At 40.5% G+C, this 20375-nt stretch overlaps 1 protein-coding gene and 1 non-coding gene across 2 annotated transcripts; one reads left to right on the forward strand and one right to left on the reverse strand.

The window, feature by feature from the left end:
* Positions 1–8069: 8069 nt before the first annotated feature.
* On the reverse strand, positions 8070–12916 carry LOC103463589 (diencephalon/mesencephalon homeobox protein 1-A). The gene is made up of 5 exons (XM_008407032.3): positions 12473–12916; positions 10568–10735; positions 10207–10385; positions 9663–10128; positions 8070–9564 (listed from the first exon to the last, which is right to left on the reverse strand). Exons 2-5 carry the CDS (start codon positions 10719–10721, stop codon positions 9146–9148), a joined length of 1218 nt encoding a protein of 405 aa, XP_008405254.2. The 5' UTR covers positions 10722–10735; positions 12473–12916; the 3' UTR covers positions 8070–9145.
* A 1900-nt stretch (positions 12917–14816) lies between these two features.
* On the forward strand, positions 14817–14888 carry trnae-cuc (transfer RNA glutamic acid (anticodon CUC)). Its single transcript has one exon. It is a non-coding gene; the product is annotated as a tRNA-Glu (tRNA).
* Positions 14889–20375: the final 5487 nt, after the last annotated feature.

The following is a 20375-nucleotide window of genomic DNA, read 5'->3' on the forward strand; positions in this document are numbered from 1 at the left end:
AAACATCTACACTATGTGTTTCACGTAGCAAATTGACTTAATGACAAATAAACCTTTGAAGAACATTCTGATTAACTGAGCATGACAATAGACAGACATATTTCTGTCATATCAGCACCAACCACACCACTGATTGTAAAGACTGTGTTCTGTATTTAGCTTTCGGCTGCTCATATTTTTTTTCATGCAGGCCAACGCATTTAATTTTGGTCTCGTGTCAAAAACACCTTATTCCATGTCGGCTGTCTTCTCTGCTTTGTGCGAACGTGTTCTTATGGTTCTGTTTAAAACTAATAGTTGTCTTGACAACATTTTATCTCACCTAATTTGTGGATCTCTGCAGCTCCTCCAGTGTTACCATGGATTTTAGGTCTACTTGATTGATTAATGCTCTCTTAGCCCACCCTGTTAGTTTATTAAAGTAAGATTTTAGGTTGCAAGGCTCACGTGTAGACCTAGCCATATGCTTTATGTGTTCAAATGGTGGCTTGAACTGTGCTCTAAGATGTTCACGGCTTTGAGAAATTATTTTACAACCTTGTCCTGCTTTAAATTCCTCACAACCATTTCCCGGACCTGTGTTCCTTGGTTTTCACAATGCTGTTTGATCTCTGCTTTTTGCTATTTTTTTACACTTGTACTTCCTTGTCAAAAGTTTTTTTTTTTTTTTGAAATATTCCCAAATCCTTCCTGTACTTTAAAGATACTTTATCGACATAAAAAAATAAAAAATATATATTTCTTCAGTGTCTAGACAATACTAGCTAAATCAGTCCTAAAATACATAAAGTTCAAGAGGATAAGAAGTCATTACAGGTCTGAGTAGCTTTCTACTGCATTGATCAATCGTGTAATTTCTGGAATGACAGCTGTTATTTTCCCAATATTAGTTGTTGGGAAAAACCTGTAAGCCATGACTGATACGGGTTTATTGGCATTATAACCTCCTGTACATTTGTGCCAGTTTTATCTGCTTTTCATTCCTGCCTTCCTGATTTCTTTGCTTTCTATTTTGATGCTGGGAGGCTTTGCTGAAACAACCTGCTCTTTCACAGAGTAGTGAAAGTGCTGCCTCAACTTATGCAGAGAGAAAAAAAAATGTCCTGGCCCTCTGTGAACCAGTGACTCCACTAGAAATTGGTCGTGCAGGTGCTAATTTAGGGGTTTGCGATTTTGTTGAAGGTGACAAAAACCCAGCTTGGTTTGCAAATCCAAAACTACCTAACAGGTAACATGGGGTAAATTCTTTCACTTAGTGTATTCTTGTGACAGGGCGTAAAGGTGTTATAAATGTTGTCGCTGTCCAGGCTTTTTGTTCTTAGAAGGTTACAAGCAAGAAGTGCCAGGTCACTGATTCAGCTTTTCCCATCATCGATCCTCATAGTCTTTTTCCACAAAATAAGCTGTACATACAGCTCAATAACATGACATGAAAGATTAAAGGTATTTTTATATGGGTTGCACGGTGTTGGCAGCATTGTTGCCTGACAGCAAGAAAGTCCTGGATTTGAATTCTGGCCTGGGGTCTTTCTGCATGGAGCTCTCCGTCTTCCTCCTGCAGGCCAAAATCATGACTGTTACAATATGTGGTCACTCTGTCCTGCATATCAGCAAGTAGTTCAATGCTGGCGTTGTGTCAATTCATCATTTTCTGAAATGTTTGGCTTAACAAATAGTTACATTTTCCCACTAGCTCTTTCACTCGCTTGATACTTGAGATTAGGCCATAGGCTAAGATTGGACCCAATTGTTCTACGCTTTTCTCTTAATTCATTACTCAGTTCACTGTTACTGACATTATAGATGGTTTAGGTTTAATATAATAACAAACAGACTAAAACAGTACATCAAGTAAAATAAATAAAAAATAACACCTGGAAAATGTATTCATGCAGGATATGAGTATTGCAGTGTAAAGTTTCCAGTTTAACAAGTTTTGCCTGGAAAGTTCCAAAAGGAAAAAGTGACAGAGTTTGGAAAGTTAGCTTTCTGGCCAAGCCGAACCTGTTGTAATCAAACAGCAGAAGCATCCAGCGGTCCCGGGAGGACAAAGTGTTCGTTCATGTAACGTCTCATTGATAAGAGCAGCAAACACCTCATTTACAGCAACCTTAGGCTATAAGATCAGGTACTTTAAAAGCCATCCCGACACATTCAGACCTTGCCTGTGTGCAAGCAAACAAAACACCTTTATATCAACACAACTAAACTAGGATGATTCTGTCTTAATGTCCCATTTCAGGGACCGAGGAGCCCAATAGTCTTTATGACTCTGTAGAATTGCAGCTCGTGATGTTGGACGCAGCGGGGGGGAAGGGGGGGAAGGGTTGCTTCCTGCCTTTTCAGATGATCAAAGAGACAAGTTCGCCCTGCAACCAGAGCCACTTACAGGCGACATCAAGAAGCTGCGAGATTGGCAGCTTTTTCGTCTTTGGTCCATTTCGTCAGCCATTACTACCAGCAGAGGCAATGTGCTGTGGAGGAGCAGACAGGGGAGGGGAAGGCAGATTAACAGAGAGCTGATACAGGTGTACAGGCGGTATCAAACAGCAGCCCTGTCAATACAGCAGGCTCCAGATTTCTTCAGACGGGGCTGGGCTCCTAGAAGTGTAGCCACTTGATTTAACTATGACAGGATTAACTGGAGCTCCGTATGATTTTCCCAGATTCTGTGACTCAACAATTCAGTGATCCACGCTCTATCGGCTTTGAAGGCCCCTATCCCAAGTTTCAAAGGCTTACCTTCGGACAAGGTGCATTCTTTTCTCCCTTGCGGTTCCGCTTTCCAGCTTTTCTGCTGCATTCAGTTGTTCGCCAGCCCCCGCGTTTCGCGCCGACTGCGGCGTCCTCCCTTCTCTGCACATCTGCTAGGTTTGGGGTTTCCTTTCTTCCCTCCAGCTCCTTGCTTGGCCTGAGGCCCTTATAGCCAAATTGGTTTACATTGCAGAGATAAATGCTCTGCAAATGCGCTTAAACACGTACAGTAAAAAATGCAGACAGTGCGTGTCAGGATTATCACCCTAGTTGGAGGTGGGGAGGGGGGAGAGAAAGGAGAGCGTCTCTGGCACAAAGCTGGGGGAGCCGAAGTGGAGCCTGCAGATACAGTCCATCTCATCCACTTCTCAGAAGGAAAAAAAAAAGAGAGGAGGATTTAGCATTTGCATGCCAGTCTGTAATTCCTGGCATTATATAACTTGTCGACAACAATCAAACTCCTGTGGCATTGTGGAAGTATTGTTTCGCAGGGGTGAGCAATGTGTGGAGTTGCACTTTGCTGGGCTGGTGCTGCTCGGGCCAAGATGCCTGGCAGAGACCACCAGGTCTGTCAACCAAAACAGCATCAGATTGAGCTGAAAAACATGGATTTTGATTTGAACCATTATTAGTTTTGAGGTAAAACGTTGCTGCCATCGAGAAGGGGTGGTTAACCTCAAAATACCTCAAATCTTTGCAGAGATCAGGTTTTGTTGATTCACCGTGCAACGTGCGATGACACACAGACAATCCCTTCGTTGAAATGTGTGCGTACTGTCAACAGCGGTTAAAGTGTGCAGGAGGAGGCATTGCTTCCAAACTTTGTGCTGTAGTGCATTTCCATTTGTCAGAATCTTTATTCTGACCCTTTAGGAGTTTATTTCTGGAATTTAAAAATGCAATCCCCGTCCGTTAACACGCATCATGCAGCTGAAGCACGCACCTCATATGAAAATGATCGACAAACAGGATTGTTGCAAAAATAAAATCATATTGTATGATATAAAGTATAAGGTTTGGTGTGAAGTACATAAAAAAAATGGCGGGATTGCATAATAATTCAAGCTATTTTAAATTAGATAAGAAACGAAGATTGAGGTGAGATAAGAAAGATAAGAAACTAAATTACATATTAAAAGATATTATTTTGACTTCTACAATTCCAGACAAGCACAAACGGCGTATTTTACTGCACTATAATATGATAGACCAACACAACATAGTGCATAATGTGTAAAGAGATTGAAAAATGGTTTTCATAAAACTTTAATACCTCTAAAGTTTGACGTGCTTTGCACCAACTCATTCATTCAACAGCTACTTCTCCATTATTCTTTGCTAACTAGTTCAAGCTAAAGCTAGGCCGCATGGTTGGTCTGTGAGCAGTTTTAAAGTCTTGCCAAATTTTGTCAGTCGGAATAAGACTATACTTTTACTGGACATGTTTTCTCTGAACCATTCCACTGCCTCTGCCTGAATGTTTGGGTTCACTGCCCAACAACAATGAACAATGCTCCGGCCTACACGTTTCTACAGTCATCTTCCAAGACTCAAAGCGTATCCCCATAGCATGATTACGCCACCTCCATGTTTAATGGAAGGGATGATGAGTAAGGGCTTTCTTTTTGCCTGCATTCCTTAAATTTGCAGAATCCAGGTCAAGGTGAATTCAGTTGAGAATCTGAGGGAGGACTGAAGAACTGATGTTCGGACTTTCCACTGAATCTGACAGAACTTGGGCAATTTTGCTAAAAAATACTGTGCAAAAATAACTCAACCTCAACGTGCAAAGCTGGTATTATGAACATTGAAACTAATGTCTTTAACATGGGCCTCTCACTACTGATAGCAGCTAAACTTCAGTTAAAAGTAAAATAAAAAATAAGCATCAGAATAGAGGGCCTTTGTTGTAGAAGGACGTGTTTTGAGGCATGAACTGATGATAAACTATGACATAAGAAAGGCGCGGTAGAAAATGAACTTTCAATAGTGTTTTACACCAGGTTTTAGCTCCCCCTTCCCTTCAAACAAAAGAATGGGCCAATGAACTTTTTGACTTCACAATTAATATTTAGACAATTCAGGCCTCAAAAATCCAACCTACAATTATCAGTGAAAATAAAGGCGAGTTAGACGAGTCTACAAGCGTGTACAAAACCTTCCCACAAATCTGTGCAGACAGCCAGAGCTTAGCCAGAGTGGATTCAGAAGAAACAGCTTTCTTCCTTCCCACCTGCTGCTGCTGCTGTCGTCCCCGTTTGGCTGTCTCTGTCCGCCGGCTTTAGTGTAAAAATAAAAAAAAAATAAAAAACTCCACATGCTCTTCTTTTTAGATTTGGATGTTTAACTTCCAAAAAAAAAAAAGACTAGTCACCCCCCCCCCCACTACCACCACCACCCCGCCTCCAAAAGGCCCCCCGTCTTTTTCTTCTTGTTCCCTTCGACCAACCCCTCTCTGCGTATCGGCACAGTCCCCTCTCAGACCTCCCCACACAAAGCTGCACAGAAATCATAGCACACCATTCAATCATTGTTTTTTCCCCTCTCTCACCCCTTTTTTATGGTCCCACTAAAGGTTTTAACCGGGCAGAGAAGGAGGGCTGTCACTGAGGAAACCTTAGCCCATTGATGAAGTGACAGGAGCTGCCAGAATATGATCCTAATCCTGTTTCCAGCATTCTTTTAGCCTGCTGGCATCGCAATTCCTCCACACATTCTCTGAGCTGTCAACTAGGAAAATCCCTCTAATAGTGCATTGCCCAGATACACATCAAAGGGCTCCTGGAAACCTTCAGCAGCTTAGCTGCCATAGACACACTCACACACCATTCCCGTTACCTCACAGCCGCATGAGTCTCGAAGGCACGCAGAAAACCCACATAATCGCGACAAATTGACCACACATTTAAGTAGCACGTTTCAGAGAACCCAACCGGTTATGGATAAGCATTATCAGTGCACTTTAATATGAAGTTTTGTGATCCACGTTTACGCTTATATCATCTTCTCTATTCGAGGAGCTTTTTTTTTTTTTTTTTTTTGGACACGAAGCGAGATGGAGAGGAAAAGAAAACAGGTGTCTGAACTTTGCTGACTCCAGTACCCCTTTCAGCCCTATTTTATCTCATTCTATTCTTACTTAATCCATCGATATCCCAACCAAAGGTAATCTTCTTATGGCAAGGCATTCTGTTTCGGTGCAGCCAAACCTCGGCTGACAGGGTGGGGGAGGACGGCAGGGCGGCGTGTGAGGAGTGGGCGGGTGGATTGGAGACTCTTTAGAGGCTGACACTTTGCTTCAGTCATTTCATGTAGGATTAGTTCTTCTGCTCTGGGTGAACAAGTGGCAGCTTCTCCCCTATGTGGTGTGTAAACCCTATTGCTGAGGATGGTAGACCCCCTGTGTCCAAATTATTTATGGATCATCAAGGTGTCTTCAGTGGAACGTCTGTACCTGAATTAGATTTGCACCACAAAAGGTCTGGAATCACAACTGTTTAGTGTCATTTCGGCTGACTTGCAAAGTACAAGTCGATTCTGTCGAGTCTCATCAAATATTTTAATCATTTTGTTCTCATTTTTGAGGGTAATCTAAAACACCTAAGGTTCTAGAGCTTTGAAAGAAGATAAATTATTAGAATTTTGTGGCTGATTTTCCATCTAGTTTAGTCTAAGGCTGATGCAGATTTAAGCTAATTTTATGTTGTTTTTTTTTGTAAAAGTTTGTTTTTTAAGAAAAACATTCTATTTATTTCTTTGTAGCCTTCCTGCTGTGATTGGTCTTGGAATATTTTTACTGTGAACAGAGCAATATTATGGTTTGTCTGCCAACCAAAATTTTGCTATTTTAAAATGAAGTTCATTATGAACTTGACATTTAAAAATTGACCTTAGCATCTTACATTAACAGTTACTATGATTAGCTTAAAGTGGTGAGTTATATATTTTTTTAAGCCAGGTTATGTGAAGTCGTCTATAGTTTTTTACTGTTAGTAGAAATATGTCATATAACCGTGAGCTTGTTGGAAGGGTTAAAAGATCCTGAGAGAGGTAGACGCTACCAAGCACGCATGTGATGTAATCCACCTCATCGGCTGGTTTTAAGGATCAGCTGATCATGACTCTGCTGGAATCATTTTCAAAATAAACTACAACTAAAACCAAATTCAAATTCAAAAGTTTCTTCTGTGTTCGGAGAGACGGAAGAAAGTGACAGGTTGCGACTGACTTGTTTGGCAAAGCAAAAAGAGTCAACACATGTGGTTCAAGAACTTATTACAACTTTTTCAAAAAGCTGTGATATGACTTGTTCCGTCTACAAGTAAGGGACATGTTACCGATAATTAACCTCACAGAATCTCACTTACAGAATATTCAAGCCTTGTAATGAGCTGTAAAAAAAACCTGATTCCCTGAGTATTGCCTGTAGAGAACATAAGGCCTTACCTTCACAGTGAGACATGCAACAGTCTGTGAGCTTTTTCCAAGTCAAAAGTCTTGCTCTCTCTTGCTTACTTCCAGCCTTAATTAATTAGAAACATGCCTCAAAATATTGTAGAAAACACAATATGTGTTTTGCATCTCGGTTTGTTCTTTTATTATTTTACGCCAATGACAGAAAATTGTTAACTTATTTACTTTGTAAAAACATCAACCCTAAAGAGTGTTGTTGTCAGCACAACTCAGCAACACTTAGATATGATAGGGTTAACTTATCAGAAAAAAATTGGATTTTTGAGTTTCCAACCAGCCAGGCTGGAAGCAGCTAATTCCAGTCCCCTGCTAATTTTTTCATCCATCCGTCTATCCATTGTCTAAACCTACTTGTTCCTGATAAGCGCGGCAGGGGGCTGGTGCCTAATTCCAGTGGTCAGGTCAGTCCATCACAGGACAACAGGAAGTACAGGACAAACCACTGAGCACTTACTAGTATTAAGAGAAGTCAATTGAACTAATGTTCCTGTTTTGGACTGTGCGGAACAAAGTGTCCAGAGACGACCCACAAACTCACTGCAGAAAGAAACATCCTGGCTCAGATTCAAACTAGAAACTTCTTGCTGCAAGAGAACAGTACAACCGTCTCACTGTTGGTACTTCTCCATCATAACTTCTTCTTGTACATAGTATTTTTTTTTTCAACAAACAGGGTAAAAAGAGTCAGAAGTAATTTAAGATTTGTTTATCTTCAGAGAAAATGCTTCTATTGTTGACTTTTTCTCTTTCTGGTGATGCCTCAACTGATTTTTAAAAAAAATCTGACTGAGTTAGAAAACTAAAATCCATCCAAACACAAAGTTCCAAGCAACGACACGGAGAACACTTCATTTACAATTTATTCTCTTGCATTGAACAGATAAATTACTCATATTTTAACCAACTGACAAATACATGTCTTTCATCTACAGTGATATATAATACAGAGATGTACCATGTGCTTCTTTCTGCTGAAGCCACTGGCAAGCACAAACATGTTGGCAACTTTTCCCCTGTGTTTTATTTATGTGGATGCTTGAGGTTATAATTGGGAAAGAAATTGATTTTTTTTTTTCTCCAAAACCCTTTGCGCGAAAGTTGATTTGGGGTTTGCTTTGAAACCAGTCAGATGGAGGTAAGCATTGGGGGTTATTTACAACACTCCATTTAGTCCAAGCTGAGAAGGATGCCTTCGAACAAGAAGCTCTCAGAGAATGGCTCAAGCTTTGTTTTGTGGTGTCAGGTCTTTTTCTGTTCCCGTGATAGCTGTGTTGGGTGGCTGTACAAGCCAAGCTTAAGAGGATCTCATGCATGCACATGTTACGCTCAAGGGATCTCGTAGAGTTGCAAGATATTTTAGAATCTCAGATGAACACTGGGAGGATGTTTTTGTCCTGACTTGATCATGGTGTGCACCAGCTGATACCGTTGCCCTTTCACAGTTGATTAAAGTAACATCCTCTTCAGTCTCATCTACCATCAAGACGGGATGGTTATGGTTTGTTATCTCTTAAGTCCAACCAGACGATGTATTCCTCTTGTCTTTGAGGTGAATTGCTGTGATGATGATAATGAGGCAATAGGAAATTGTGTGTTGACAATCCATACTGAGGTAGGTCCTCTAAAGTGTTTACTTTAGCTCAGCTTGTTTGTTTTGCGAACGCTTTCTTTTCTCCTGTTAACCACTGAACTCTGGTTTTCACAATGCAAATTAAACATTATCAGCAGTTCACTTCACTTTTACTTGAAAATTAGTACGGACATTAAATATTTGATCAGCAAAACATCTCGCAATCATATTGGAGGTGACACTGATACGTTCTTGGGCTTCTGCGGAAAATCTTCTTGGGTGTACGAAATTACTTTGAGAGGTCAAAAGAAAAAGTTGGATTGTTGGCCTGAAATGCAGTCAGGTTCTTCAGTTGGGAAGCGTGTCCAGTCCCAGCGACGCTGCGTGCTGCTTGGCCCTTAGCCGGAGGTTCTCGATGCTTGTAGTCTTGCTGTTGAGGCTTCCCGGGAGGCTGCCTGGAGCCGTCTGCAGCAGCGGGCTGTTCCACACCTGTTGGGCTTGTGATAGGGTCTGGTAGTAGGACTGGCAGGGCAGTGAGCCCAGTGGGGAAGGCATGTTGACATTCATGCCCAGGTAGGGCAGGGAGGACGGTGCGCTCATGTCAAAGGATGGGTAGTGCACCAGATTGTTTGTGGCTGCCATGTGCTGTCGAAACTGCTCCTGCAGTCGAAAGAGGCTGAGGGGAGACGAGGCGTAGGAGTTACTCTGAACCAGCCCGCTGGTTACATTGCTGGAGGTTGGGAGGGCGGGGGAGCTCAATGGAGAGTCTGAAAGATAGAAAGGGAACAGGAACTTTTAGTTTGTGGCTTAAATTAAAACCAATCAATCTCAAAAGTAATTGCATTAGTTCAATCGACGTTTCTACCTGATGTGGGACTGAGTCTCTTGCAGAACGGAGAGCTCCTTCCTGCCTGGACAGACCCGTCTCTTTGCACCTCCTCCCTGAGTTTCACCCTCGACTCCCCGCTAATTTCCTCCTCCTCTCGCTCAGCATTATCTTCTGTTGCTGACTCGCTGTCTGATGGCTCTGGGGACGTGACGTTGACTTCCACGCTCATCTCTCCCGGCTGAGGCCGTGCTGCGGCCAGCCGCTCTGACTCTGAGTGACAGGATGAAGAGGACGAAGGAGGAGGAGGAGGACTGCGGACTTCAGGAACCACAGTCGTGGTGGTGGTGGTGGTGGTGGTGTTAGGAGCATTTGTGAGGTCTGTTTTAGAGTCTTCTGGTGAGTCGTCAGCAGCTCCTGACGCTTCCTTCTGCTTCTGTAGCTGCTCCTTTTGGAGACTGCGCTGCTTCTTGCGAAATTTGGCTCGGCGGTTCTTGAACCAGACCTGGCAGGTGGATGAATAAATTAGACTACCAAAACTAAATCATATTTTTATGCCTTTATGTGGACGTCCTGTTCTTACCTGCACACGGGCCTCGGGCAGGTTGGTGCACATGGCCAGGCGCTCCCGCATCACCACATCAGGGTAGTGGGTCTTCTGGAAGGTTTTTTCCAGAGCCTCCAGCTGTTGCGCGGTAAAGGCAGTGCGACTGCGCCTCTGTTTTCTGTGCTGGGAGCCATAGCGGGCCTCAAGGATAATGTCTTGAAATGTACAACCGTTAAGAAAGAAGAAACATGACCAGTTTAATTCAAGGGACTGATAAGTTGAGGGGGGGAGGTGAGTTCCTGGTGTAGGTAAATATTTTGCTTAAACAAGTGAAGCCTGTGACAGAGACGCTGGGAGTGAGAAATATAAAATGAGAAAGTGTGCAACTGATTCTTACCTGCTAGTCTCTCTGCAAGGGTTAACGCATGCACTGAAGGCCTGTAGTCAGGTGCATGCTGCGCTTGCTGCGCCGCCTGTTGGTGAAGGTTGTACATGGCACTCAGGGAATTCATGGCGTGCAGAGAGTAGCCGTTCACCCCGTAGTGCTGCATGGCTGACGACACTTCTGCAGAGAGGACAAGCTGCTGTTGGTCCTTTTCACTCAACAGATATTCAATTAAAACATTTTACTATTAAAATACAGATTTTGGGATTTTATTATTATTATTATTATTATTATTATTATTATTATTATTATTATTGTAAAACACGTGGAACTGAACAAATTCAACTGTCAACAAGTTAAATGAAGGCGCTTCTTAGTTTGTGCCTGGTCAGACAGTAAACAAGGATGATCTCTGATGAGTTTAAATAGATCTAAAATAAGAATATTCTTAATAAGGAACGCTTTAAGGATGTACTCTACAAAATGCACGAAATATTGATTAGTTACCAAAAATAAAACATTTTAATGACTTGAAATAACACATCTATGTGGTTTAAAACTCGGATAGACGGCATGTTTCTTTTTTTTCTTTCTAAAAAAAGATTTGTGATTTTAGATCAAAATTATTATTATTATTATTATTATTATTATTATTATTATTATTATTATTATTATTATTATAATAATAATAATAATAATAATAATAATAATAATAATAATAATAATTGTTATTATTACTATTATACCATCAACGTTCTAAAATTGTTTATTGGCCTATAGTTAAAATTTAATTTAATAGTAAAAATAAAATCTTTTCGTGTGTTTTCCTCCGACATTTAAACAAGTTTAAGTGACGGGGGTGAAAAGGGAAACTTGTTCCGAGTGGAAAGGTTTTCATAAAAAAATATTTTTGCTTTGTGAACTCACTGACTATCAGATCTGCATCTCCGTAATTGATATAAAGTGCAAGAAAAAATATAGATTATTTTTTCCTTCTTAGCTCCCGGATAGTTTTGACCAGACTGGGACACGGCGTTTATCACAATCTGTGGCGGGTCCCAGGTCAGTTTTAGACGCCTGCAGGCTGACGGGGCAAACCGTGACGGGTCGTCAGAGAATTATGCGCATGGATTCCCTATTGAGCTCCCTTTTTTAATGCGTCTGCAAATAGGTTTCAACTATACAAGGCTATTCATTTATCATCAGCCCTGACGCGTGAAAGGTGGTCCACGTGCGTGGGCTTCGTGGGACTATGTGATTTTAAAAAGAAATATTGGACTAGTGCAATACAACTTCTTGTATTCATTTATTTATTTTATTCGATTCTATTTGTATTTTATGCAATTGCTCTAGGGAAGAAAACAAAAAACAAAAAAACACACCTGCCCTGAATTATTGAATCTGTTCAATTTTCTTCCAATCTGCGTGTAAAATGTAACACAATGCTCTTCTTTCAGGACAATGTCACGAAGCCCCGGGCTCTGATTACAGCCTAATTATGCTTATTGCCGTGGATTTATGAGTTATGCTGCATTTAGTAAAGAACCGCCTCGGGGCCGGAGCTCAGCGTGCAGTCGTCAGTTGAGCATCATTATTTATTTCAAAAGGGTTTGGATGTAAGGCTAAAATTATAGGGGGCATTAACAAAAAAAAACAAAAAAAAAACAGGCAATAAATCAACGTAAAACCGTGCGAGATCATTTTAGAGTTGGGTGTAATTTACAGCTATTTGAAAGTTTTACTAACATCTGTAAACTAATGTCACTTTTTTTTTTGGAGATTTATTTTCTCCTTGAAATAAAATAGCTTGACCAGAGCGACATTTTAAAGGTGTAAATAATCCACTTTGTTTGCACAAATTCTGCAAATAAAAAAATACCAACACAGCATCAACTCTGATTCAGCAAAACACCTTACCTCCTTTTCTCCTCGGCAGTTGGTAGGTTTCTCCGCCGGAATAAATATTCGCTTATCAAACTACTTCTTCCCAAAGTTCAGCAGCCGCCCTCTCATTTTCTTCGCTCCCGGTTCTCCTTCGGTTAGATGTCTTGAGGTTAGTCCGCTCCGTGCGTTTCGCTCCGCTGTCCGCTCTCTCTCTCTCTCTTTGCGGTGGCTGTGGGGAGGATGCGGAGCTGCCATCTACGGGCTTTTAAAGCGCTCCGGGTGGGGTCACCGGGGACGCACGGAAGCTCCGACTGGTGCGCCAATCACGTCGCTTTCCTCCTCTTTTATCCTACCGAGGCGTGCACCTCCCTGTCTGTGGACCCCCAGTTTAACATCACTACATCTGAGCTGATTATACAAAACAGATAAATAGATAGAAGACATAGGCTACATCTCTGTTTTCTTTTCCTCTTTTTTGCACATTTTTTTTTAAATTATCCTGCTTTGATTGATAAATGCAACTATTTTGGAAATGTAAACAACTTTTACCTAGAATTTATAAATCAGTCAATAGATGCAGGTCTAAATAAATTAAGGACTTGCCTGTCTTTATGATGTTTTTTTTTTCTTTTTCAGAAAAGTAAGTGTCGAACTGATGTTTTCCAACTCGTTACATGTTATCCTTTTATCAAAATGTTATTTATAACAAGTATATAGTCGCTCCCGCATTTGAATTGCAGTAAAAATGTTGTATTAAACTACAGTAGAGCATATGTAAGACATCTGACAACAATAAAAAGTTATAATATAAAACAAAGCGACCCAATATAAAACTGCTGTAGATGCTCGCTTTAATTCGTTACATTTCTAAATTAGCTTGTACAGGAACAACTTGTTTAAATATGAAAAAAAAAATTGCCAATCAACACCTCCTATATAAATTATGCCTCAAGTATTAGATTCGTTTTATGGTCATACGTTAAATAAATCTTAAGTTCCGACATCAAGCAGTTCCGTCTAATTTTGAATGAGTGTAAATCTAATAAGACGTTTTGCGTTCAGTGGAAAAAGATCCGTCACACGCGTGGTAATTAAATGATATGCAAATATTCGGCTCAGGTTCGGCCTTTATGCGCTCTCGCGGTGCGCACAGATCGGCCACTTTCGGGTTAATGCCGTGCTTTTAATTTTCCCTCTCAGCTTCCGCGCAGTTTTTTGTGGGAAAGCAGCTGAGATGGAGAGATTCAGCCCGGGCTGCTGCTGTGCCTCCAGCAGCTCCCCGGGCCCCGGAGGGATTTGGGTTAGGATTGGGTAGACAAGACGCCATTTCACCCCTCTAAAAAAATGTCTTAAAATGACTGCTGGTAAGAGGATTAAAACAATAATACACCCCTCCACCCTCCCTTCTTCTTCGAGGTTTTTTAGAAAAGATTCCTTCTTGCGAGGAAAAACCGTTTAGGCTGGAATTAAGGGCAGCGAAAGTAGCCTTTTAATGTAAAGCCTGCATATTTTTGCTGAATTTAGAGAGATGGAAGCAGGTGGAGAGAGAAGAGAAGGTTAGACATTCAATCCCGATATCTCAGACTCCTGAAAGTGATGTGTGTGTGTGTGTGAAAATAATTTATTGAGCTGCTACTCAGCTCAGTTAAAAGTTATGTGGTATTTTCCTTTTTTATTGTTTGTTTTATCAGCCTAATGGAAGACTTCACAACGTGTTGGAAACATCCAGTTTAAAGATGCCTGCTGCAACAAGTGGTTAGCAATCCCAAAACTCTGTTTTATTTTTAACGTAATCATCTAAAAAAAAAAAAAAATCAAACAAGTATTTATTTACACATATTTTCTCTTTCCATTTGCCTTTTTTTTATGTTTTCTTCTCCCTTTTTGTTGTCTGTAGCTGCTTCGCATTTGGGCCTAAAGAGGGAAAAATTGGATTAACTTGTGAACCGATGGACATAAGAACTTAAAGTAAATCTGAGCAGTGTCTATTTGTGGGAACCGTTTCTAAAGCAAAATAAAGCGAGAAGGAATTCCTCTCAGCTGCTCTTCCTTAAATCAGCTTTCCTACGCGACCTAATGCGGCCTAATGTCCAGCGTGGCTCAAGGCTTTCAATGAAGGAGTCAAGAGGCCCAGTTTACAAGGATTTTGTAGGCCAGCAGCAGCAGCAGCAGTCCGTCCTGACCAAGAAATAGGGAACAATCTTCTTCTTCTTCTCCTCACATTTAAACGTAAAAAACGTACAGAGGTGAACGGGATTAAGCGCTTAAAATCGTATAGCTTCAGAAAAAAAAATCAAAACAATACATGTGGAAAAAGTTTATCCGCACGCATCAGTGTCACGGGCCTTTGACGATGCCTGAGATTGCCTCTCAGCTCTCCCTGGTGGTCTAGTGGTTAGGATTCGGCGCTCTCACCGCCGCGGCCCGGGTTCGATTCCCGGTCAGGGAAGCTTTTCCTGCAGCTGTTCTAATTATCTCTTCACTTTGTGAAAGTTCTGCAGAAAACATCTGATTGAGCTGTGATGAGGAAAAACATTCATTATACAAGTCCTTAGGGACTGACACACCCTCAAGCTTCTTCCTGGACAACTTCAGCAAGTGTTTGTTTTCTATGGGCACAGATTAAATTCCTCCGTATAGCTACCAAATGCACCTATCAATATAAGTGTATATATATATATATATATATATATATATATATATATATATATATTTTTTTTTTTTTTTTTATTTTTATTTTTTTTTTCAATTGAAGAGGAGTCTCCTGTAAAAAGTAAAACAGTACTTTCGTCACTGTAGTCGACTGACTATAGGTGGTAAAATTTTGATAAAATTTCCCCTAACTTTATAGATAGAAAAGCAACAATGAATGGACAAAATGTGTTTTTAATGGTATGTTGATTATCTTGGATTATAATTTAAAATGAGCAAACTGTAAGTACCTTTCAGTAAAAAAATAAAAAATGGTGGAGTGTGATATTTTACATTTAATCTCAGTAGAGTAAGATGTTTACCTAAGTATTATTTAAGTATTTTTAAGTTTCCAGTGTGAGCTTGTAGCAGTATTATTTCTATACCACTAAAACATCTGATCCCGTTTTCTTAACCTCAAGGGTCTTTATTCAGTTCAATTCAACTTTTCAGTTGCAAAGGAAAATTTAATTGTTGTTAATCTTATTGATGCCATCAGACTTTCACAGTTATATAACTAAAAACAGTTTATTAAGTACCAGCATTTTTATCTCTAATGCTCACTTTTTTCATCCATTTAAAAAACAAATGATGCAATTTAATGTTCTAGACATAACTTGATAGTTTTGTTGTTAATTATACAAATTACTCTGGCAGTGTTGTTTTTTTTTTTGCTTTGTCTTATTTGTTTGATGCTTCCGATGCCTTTGATCCTCAATGCTGCTCATAACTCTCGGATTTTGGTGGATTTCCATGGGATGCTCATTGTTCTCCTCACTCCGGCTGCATTGAAAGCTTTATCTTGTTAAAGCCTCTGCTTAGATCTGAGTTAACGTCTTCAGTCATCCCCTTGCCTCCAAACTTCTATCCCTGCATCAGGACTTTGGCAGCATAAATCAACGCTCAGACGCGGAAGCTGCTGGGATTTATAAATCATCTGCGGTTTTATTCAGGTTTGTAATGCGTGCTTAGTTTGTAATTTTACCCCTCAAAAGGCTCAGAGTGAAACTCTCCAACTTCAGAAGAAAGTTGATGCATCCTGCCTTCTGAGCTCATTAACTTTTATCATTAACTTTTTTTCTTTAACTTTCTGCATACATTAGGTTTTATTCCAGCAGCTGTGGCCAGCTCATGCTCTCAGCCAAGGTTAGCTTGTGCTCATTTGGGTGAAATTAATCATTTTGATGCATGGTTCAGAATTGACTGCTTCAGTGGGACCTGTGTGACTGGAGTAACAAAGCAGCTTGCCACTAGCAGTCCTCTGGCTGTGTATTAGTGGGCCATTCACCTTTAAGTCTGTCCTCACACGTGCTGGACGCCTGCTTTTAAATGAACAAGCCGTTTTTGTTTACTCATAAACACTTAAACGTGCATTCTGTCCAGCTCCCGTCCAGCTGCTCCTAATGTGGGCTACATGGTTTATACGCATAGCAAAGTGTGGACGTCAACTGGAAACTGCGTTACATAAAATCAAATTCTATTTGCCGTGATGATGAGTCACAACGTAAACATGAATACGCTGTTGTACAGCCGTGGCAGTGCTTCAGCGAGAGCATCGTGATGTTTCAATTGTATTTGTTTTGTTCCAGCGCAGTGAACTGTAAAAGCAGAGAGAAAACAACAGTTTCAGACAGCAGACAGCCACAGATGCAGTAACTTTGCTATAAAGAGCCAGTTATACATAATAATATTTCAATCTTCAGGAGGATCGCTCTCTCCAGAATGATGCACCTTGACTTTGGAACAACTTTCTTTTGCATTTTCTTGAGAATCTTGAGATATTCAAAGAAGTTGATGAAAACATTCAAACTTCCTTCTCCTTAAAATATATATATATATATATTTTTTAAGCATACTTGCGTCTTTGCTTTTGATAATGTCTTTGACTTTATCAGTTTTTGACTGATCGATCGAACTTTAACTTTTATGTTCTGTCTTTTATGACGCATTTGTGAGTCTTATCTTCAGGAACGCAGTTTCCTTAAAGCTTGCAACCTGGATCAATGAGTTGAGTTCCTGTCCAGATGTGATGTAAGCCATGAGTTGTTCACTGTATTCTCTTCCCTTGCGTGATTGAGCAGTCCCTGCCGCAACTCCTCTGAACGCTTTCTCCGGCAGACTTGATGTATCGGAGTTGGCAGGTTTGCTTCCTCCCTCTTTCTCAGAGCAGATCTTCGGTTGTGCCCCTCAGGCTGCGGCCCAGCACAAGGGCTTCTATTGTCAGGGCCTAATCCAGGGGCTACACAGCTTTAGCAACATGGTGGGATAAAAGCCCATCAAACCACTGCTTTATGGGGGCAAATCTATCCTAATCCCTCGCTTTATCTAAACAAAAGGAGAGAAACAAGGGGATAGAAAGAAACTGTGCAGACATAGGGCAGGACTGGGAGCTACGATCCAAAGAAGTAGTTTCACTGGAGAAGCTAACCATTTTTGACAGGCTTTCACTAAATGGCTGACAAAAAACCCCCCAAAACAAAACAAAACAAAAAATGAACACTAGGATTGCAGAAAATGGTGTTTAGAGATTTTCTCTTCCCCTTTTCTAAAGTTAAGCTTTAAGATCCTCAAGGGATATGTTGAAATTAGTGAGATTAAATTCAAAAACATGTTGTCAAGAGATGTTTGTAGGGGGTCACCTGTCAGTTAAGACACTTAAAAGAAATTGTTCTTGGTTTACATGGTTGATCTAAACAGGCAACAACAACAACAACAGGCAAACCTATTATTTGGCACTTTCTCAGAAAAAAAAAAAAGACCATGTGACTTTCACACAAATGATGATCCTTAACTTGTATCTAAGGCATAAAGCCTTTAATTTTAATAAACCTCGAATCAATTAGACTCTACTTAATGTCTTGTGTGAAAACTCTTCAAAAGATACTGAATGACAGCAGCAAAGCACCAAGCCCCTTTAGGACGCTCTGTAAAAAACAGTTTATCTCTGCCACCTTTTGTCTGAACAGACCACCCTTGGTAATCAGGAGACCTTCAAATTCACATGCTCCGTGTAGACGCATGTGTCGACGGTGTGTGTGTGTGTGTGTGTGTGTGTGTGTGTGTGTGTGTCGGGGGGCAAATCCCATGACCCCATTTCATGTTTGCTGCCAGTTCCAATTTCTATCTTTGCGCTGCCGCAACTCGCTTCGAATCCCAAGAGTGGCGTCGGCAAATGACTCTGTGAGTTAGAGGCTCCATTTTCCAACCGCAGCGCAGTTGCTCCACAAGAGGACCGTTTGCAGCCCGGCGGTCAGAAAGGCCAAGCAGAGATTGAGAGCGAGGCAGTTCTGGCTGTATGTACATAAACCACCACAGCTGGAGGGTCCTCTAAGGTGTACAGACTTGGTGACACACATAACTCACCGAGTGACTGTAAATACACTGCCCTCGTTCCCACACACACACACACACACTACAAACCTCTGACTTTTTGAAATCTTATCTTAAAATCTTGGAGCAGAAATGAATTTGATTCACTCGCATCATATTTGTTGTGTTTCTTTTTTGTCACTGTGTGCCTCCTGCTGGCCTGTGTTGCTGCCACATGGGTGGGGGTAATTAAGAGATAATAGGCTGGGGATGTTCATAAGGGACTGAGTGATTAGTGATTCATTACATGAGCTTAGAATGAGGAATAAGAGAGGAGGGAAGTGGGATGTGAATAGGGTGGCTGGGAATGCAGCCTGACAAATTGCTGGTGGATTTATCCTGGGTAATTAACTATCACCCTGGGAAAGGGCTGGGACTGGGAATATCAGTGACCCACTGTGGAGACCCACAGTCAACATGCAGGACTCTTAAGCACTGTAAAAATAAATGAAAGAAATAGAAAATATTTCCTCAAATCTATTTCGCTTTCAGTGATTCAAATTCTAAATTGGAGAATTAATGTAGAGAAGTCATATTAGAAAAAAAATATCCCTCACTCTTAAGAAACTGGAAAAGTCTCTGAAAGCTCAGCAAATGTCGTTACTCACCACCTTTAATACTTTATCATCCTCTTGTATGAGGAGGAATATAAAATTTTTTCCAGAAATGCCCAATTCATTGAAACTTGTGGACATTCCTTCATGCAAAAATCTCTTATGAGCATTTCAACTGAGTTAGCAGCTAGATTTAGACAATTTATTAGTTGGACACAGTAAAACAATCCCAGTGTGTGTTGAACCCCACTTCCTTTTGTTTCCTTTCTTGAAGCACTTCAAGATCCCTCTTCATGCCGACAATTCTTACAGTGAAGACACAGAAATGGTCCACAGTTGGAAAGTGAACAAAGAATTGCTGCGTTGGGAAAATATGGACCCTGTTTTCTACTACTGATATGTTTGGTGCTGCAGAAAATTCAGCAATTTTAAAGAGCAGTAAAGTAAAACACAATACTTGATCAGAATGCCATGCCTTACATTTGTACTCATACTGTATCCTTTCAGTCTGCTGGGACATTTTGGACACCACAGTCTTTTATTGTTTAGTTTTTTTTTTCTCTACGATGATATTTATAAGGATAACAAACTAATTAAAGACTCAATCTACCTTATTTTAACATATGTTTCTCACAAATATCTGACTTGATACATGCAGCTACACACAAAAAAATTTAATACGCAGTCTATTAGCATGCTTTCTTTCTATTTTGATATGTCTTGTGGACGAGTTGATTTATAACATATTTAAATGCGTATCCAGTTCAGCATGTGTAGACAAAACTTACAAAAAAAGTTTTTAATCTTAAACTTAAATCTTTTGCAATGAACACTGTCAAATTTAACAACTAGTGTTGAAGCTATGCTCTGCGCATCTCGTACTCAAACACTGGGCACATTATGCAGAGCAGATCAGGACACATAAACAGACAAGAAAACATGATTTTGAAAATGAACTGGTGTGTAAAGCACGCAGTGTGTATGTCCAGCATAAAGACGCAGAGGATACACTCACAACAGGTATCAGGAGTTTCTTAGTCAGGGAATACCGGTCAAACATGATCGTCTCATTACCTGGATTCGGAAACGGGACATCGACTGCGACATCCGTTTGCAGGAACAACCGGACATGCGATGTGATTTGATGTTGTGAGTCTGACCCACCAGGTTGTGCTGGAATGATGAGGAACAGATTGTGACTGAATGTAAGACTGACTCTCATCAGCTCTAGTGAACATTAACTTGATTCAATTTGTGAATGAAATAAAAAAAAATAAAAAAATACAGAACAGAGTTCAGTTCTACACCAGTAATCCAAATTT

Source organism: Poecilia reticulata, chromosome 4, assembly GCF_904066995.2.
Source record: "Poecilia reticulata chromosome 4, P_reticulata-male-v2, whole genome shotgun sequence".
Classification (NCBI taxonomy): Eukaryota; Metazoa; Chordata; class Actinopteri; order Cyprinodontiformes; family Poeciliidae; genus Poecilia; species Poecilia reticulata.

Excerpts from the sequence above, each read along its gene's own strand:
- LOC103463589 (XM_008407032.3), bottom strand. The coding sequence starts at position 10,721 with ATGCAGCACTACGGGGTGAACGGCTACTCTCTGCACGCCATGAATTCC. Across the intron at positions 10,386-10,567 it reads CCTTGCAGAGAGACTAGCAG|ACATTATCCTTGAGGCCCGC; the intron begins GTAAGAATCAGT and ends GTACATTTCAAG. Across the intron at positions 10,129-10,206 it reads TGCCCGAGGCCCGTGTGCAG|GTCTGGTTCAAGAACCGCCG; the intron begins GTAAGAACAGGA and ends TCCACCTGCCAG.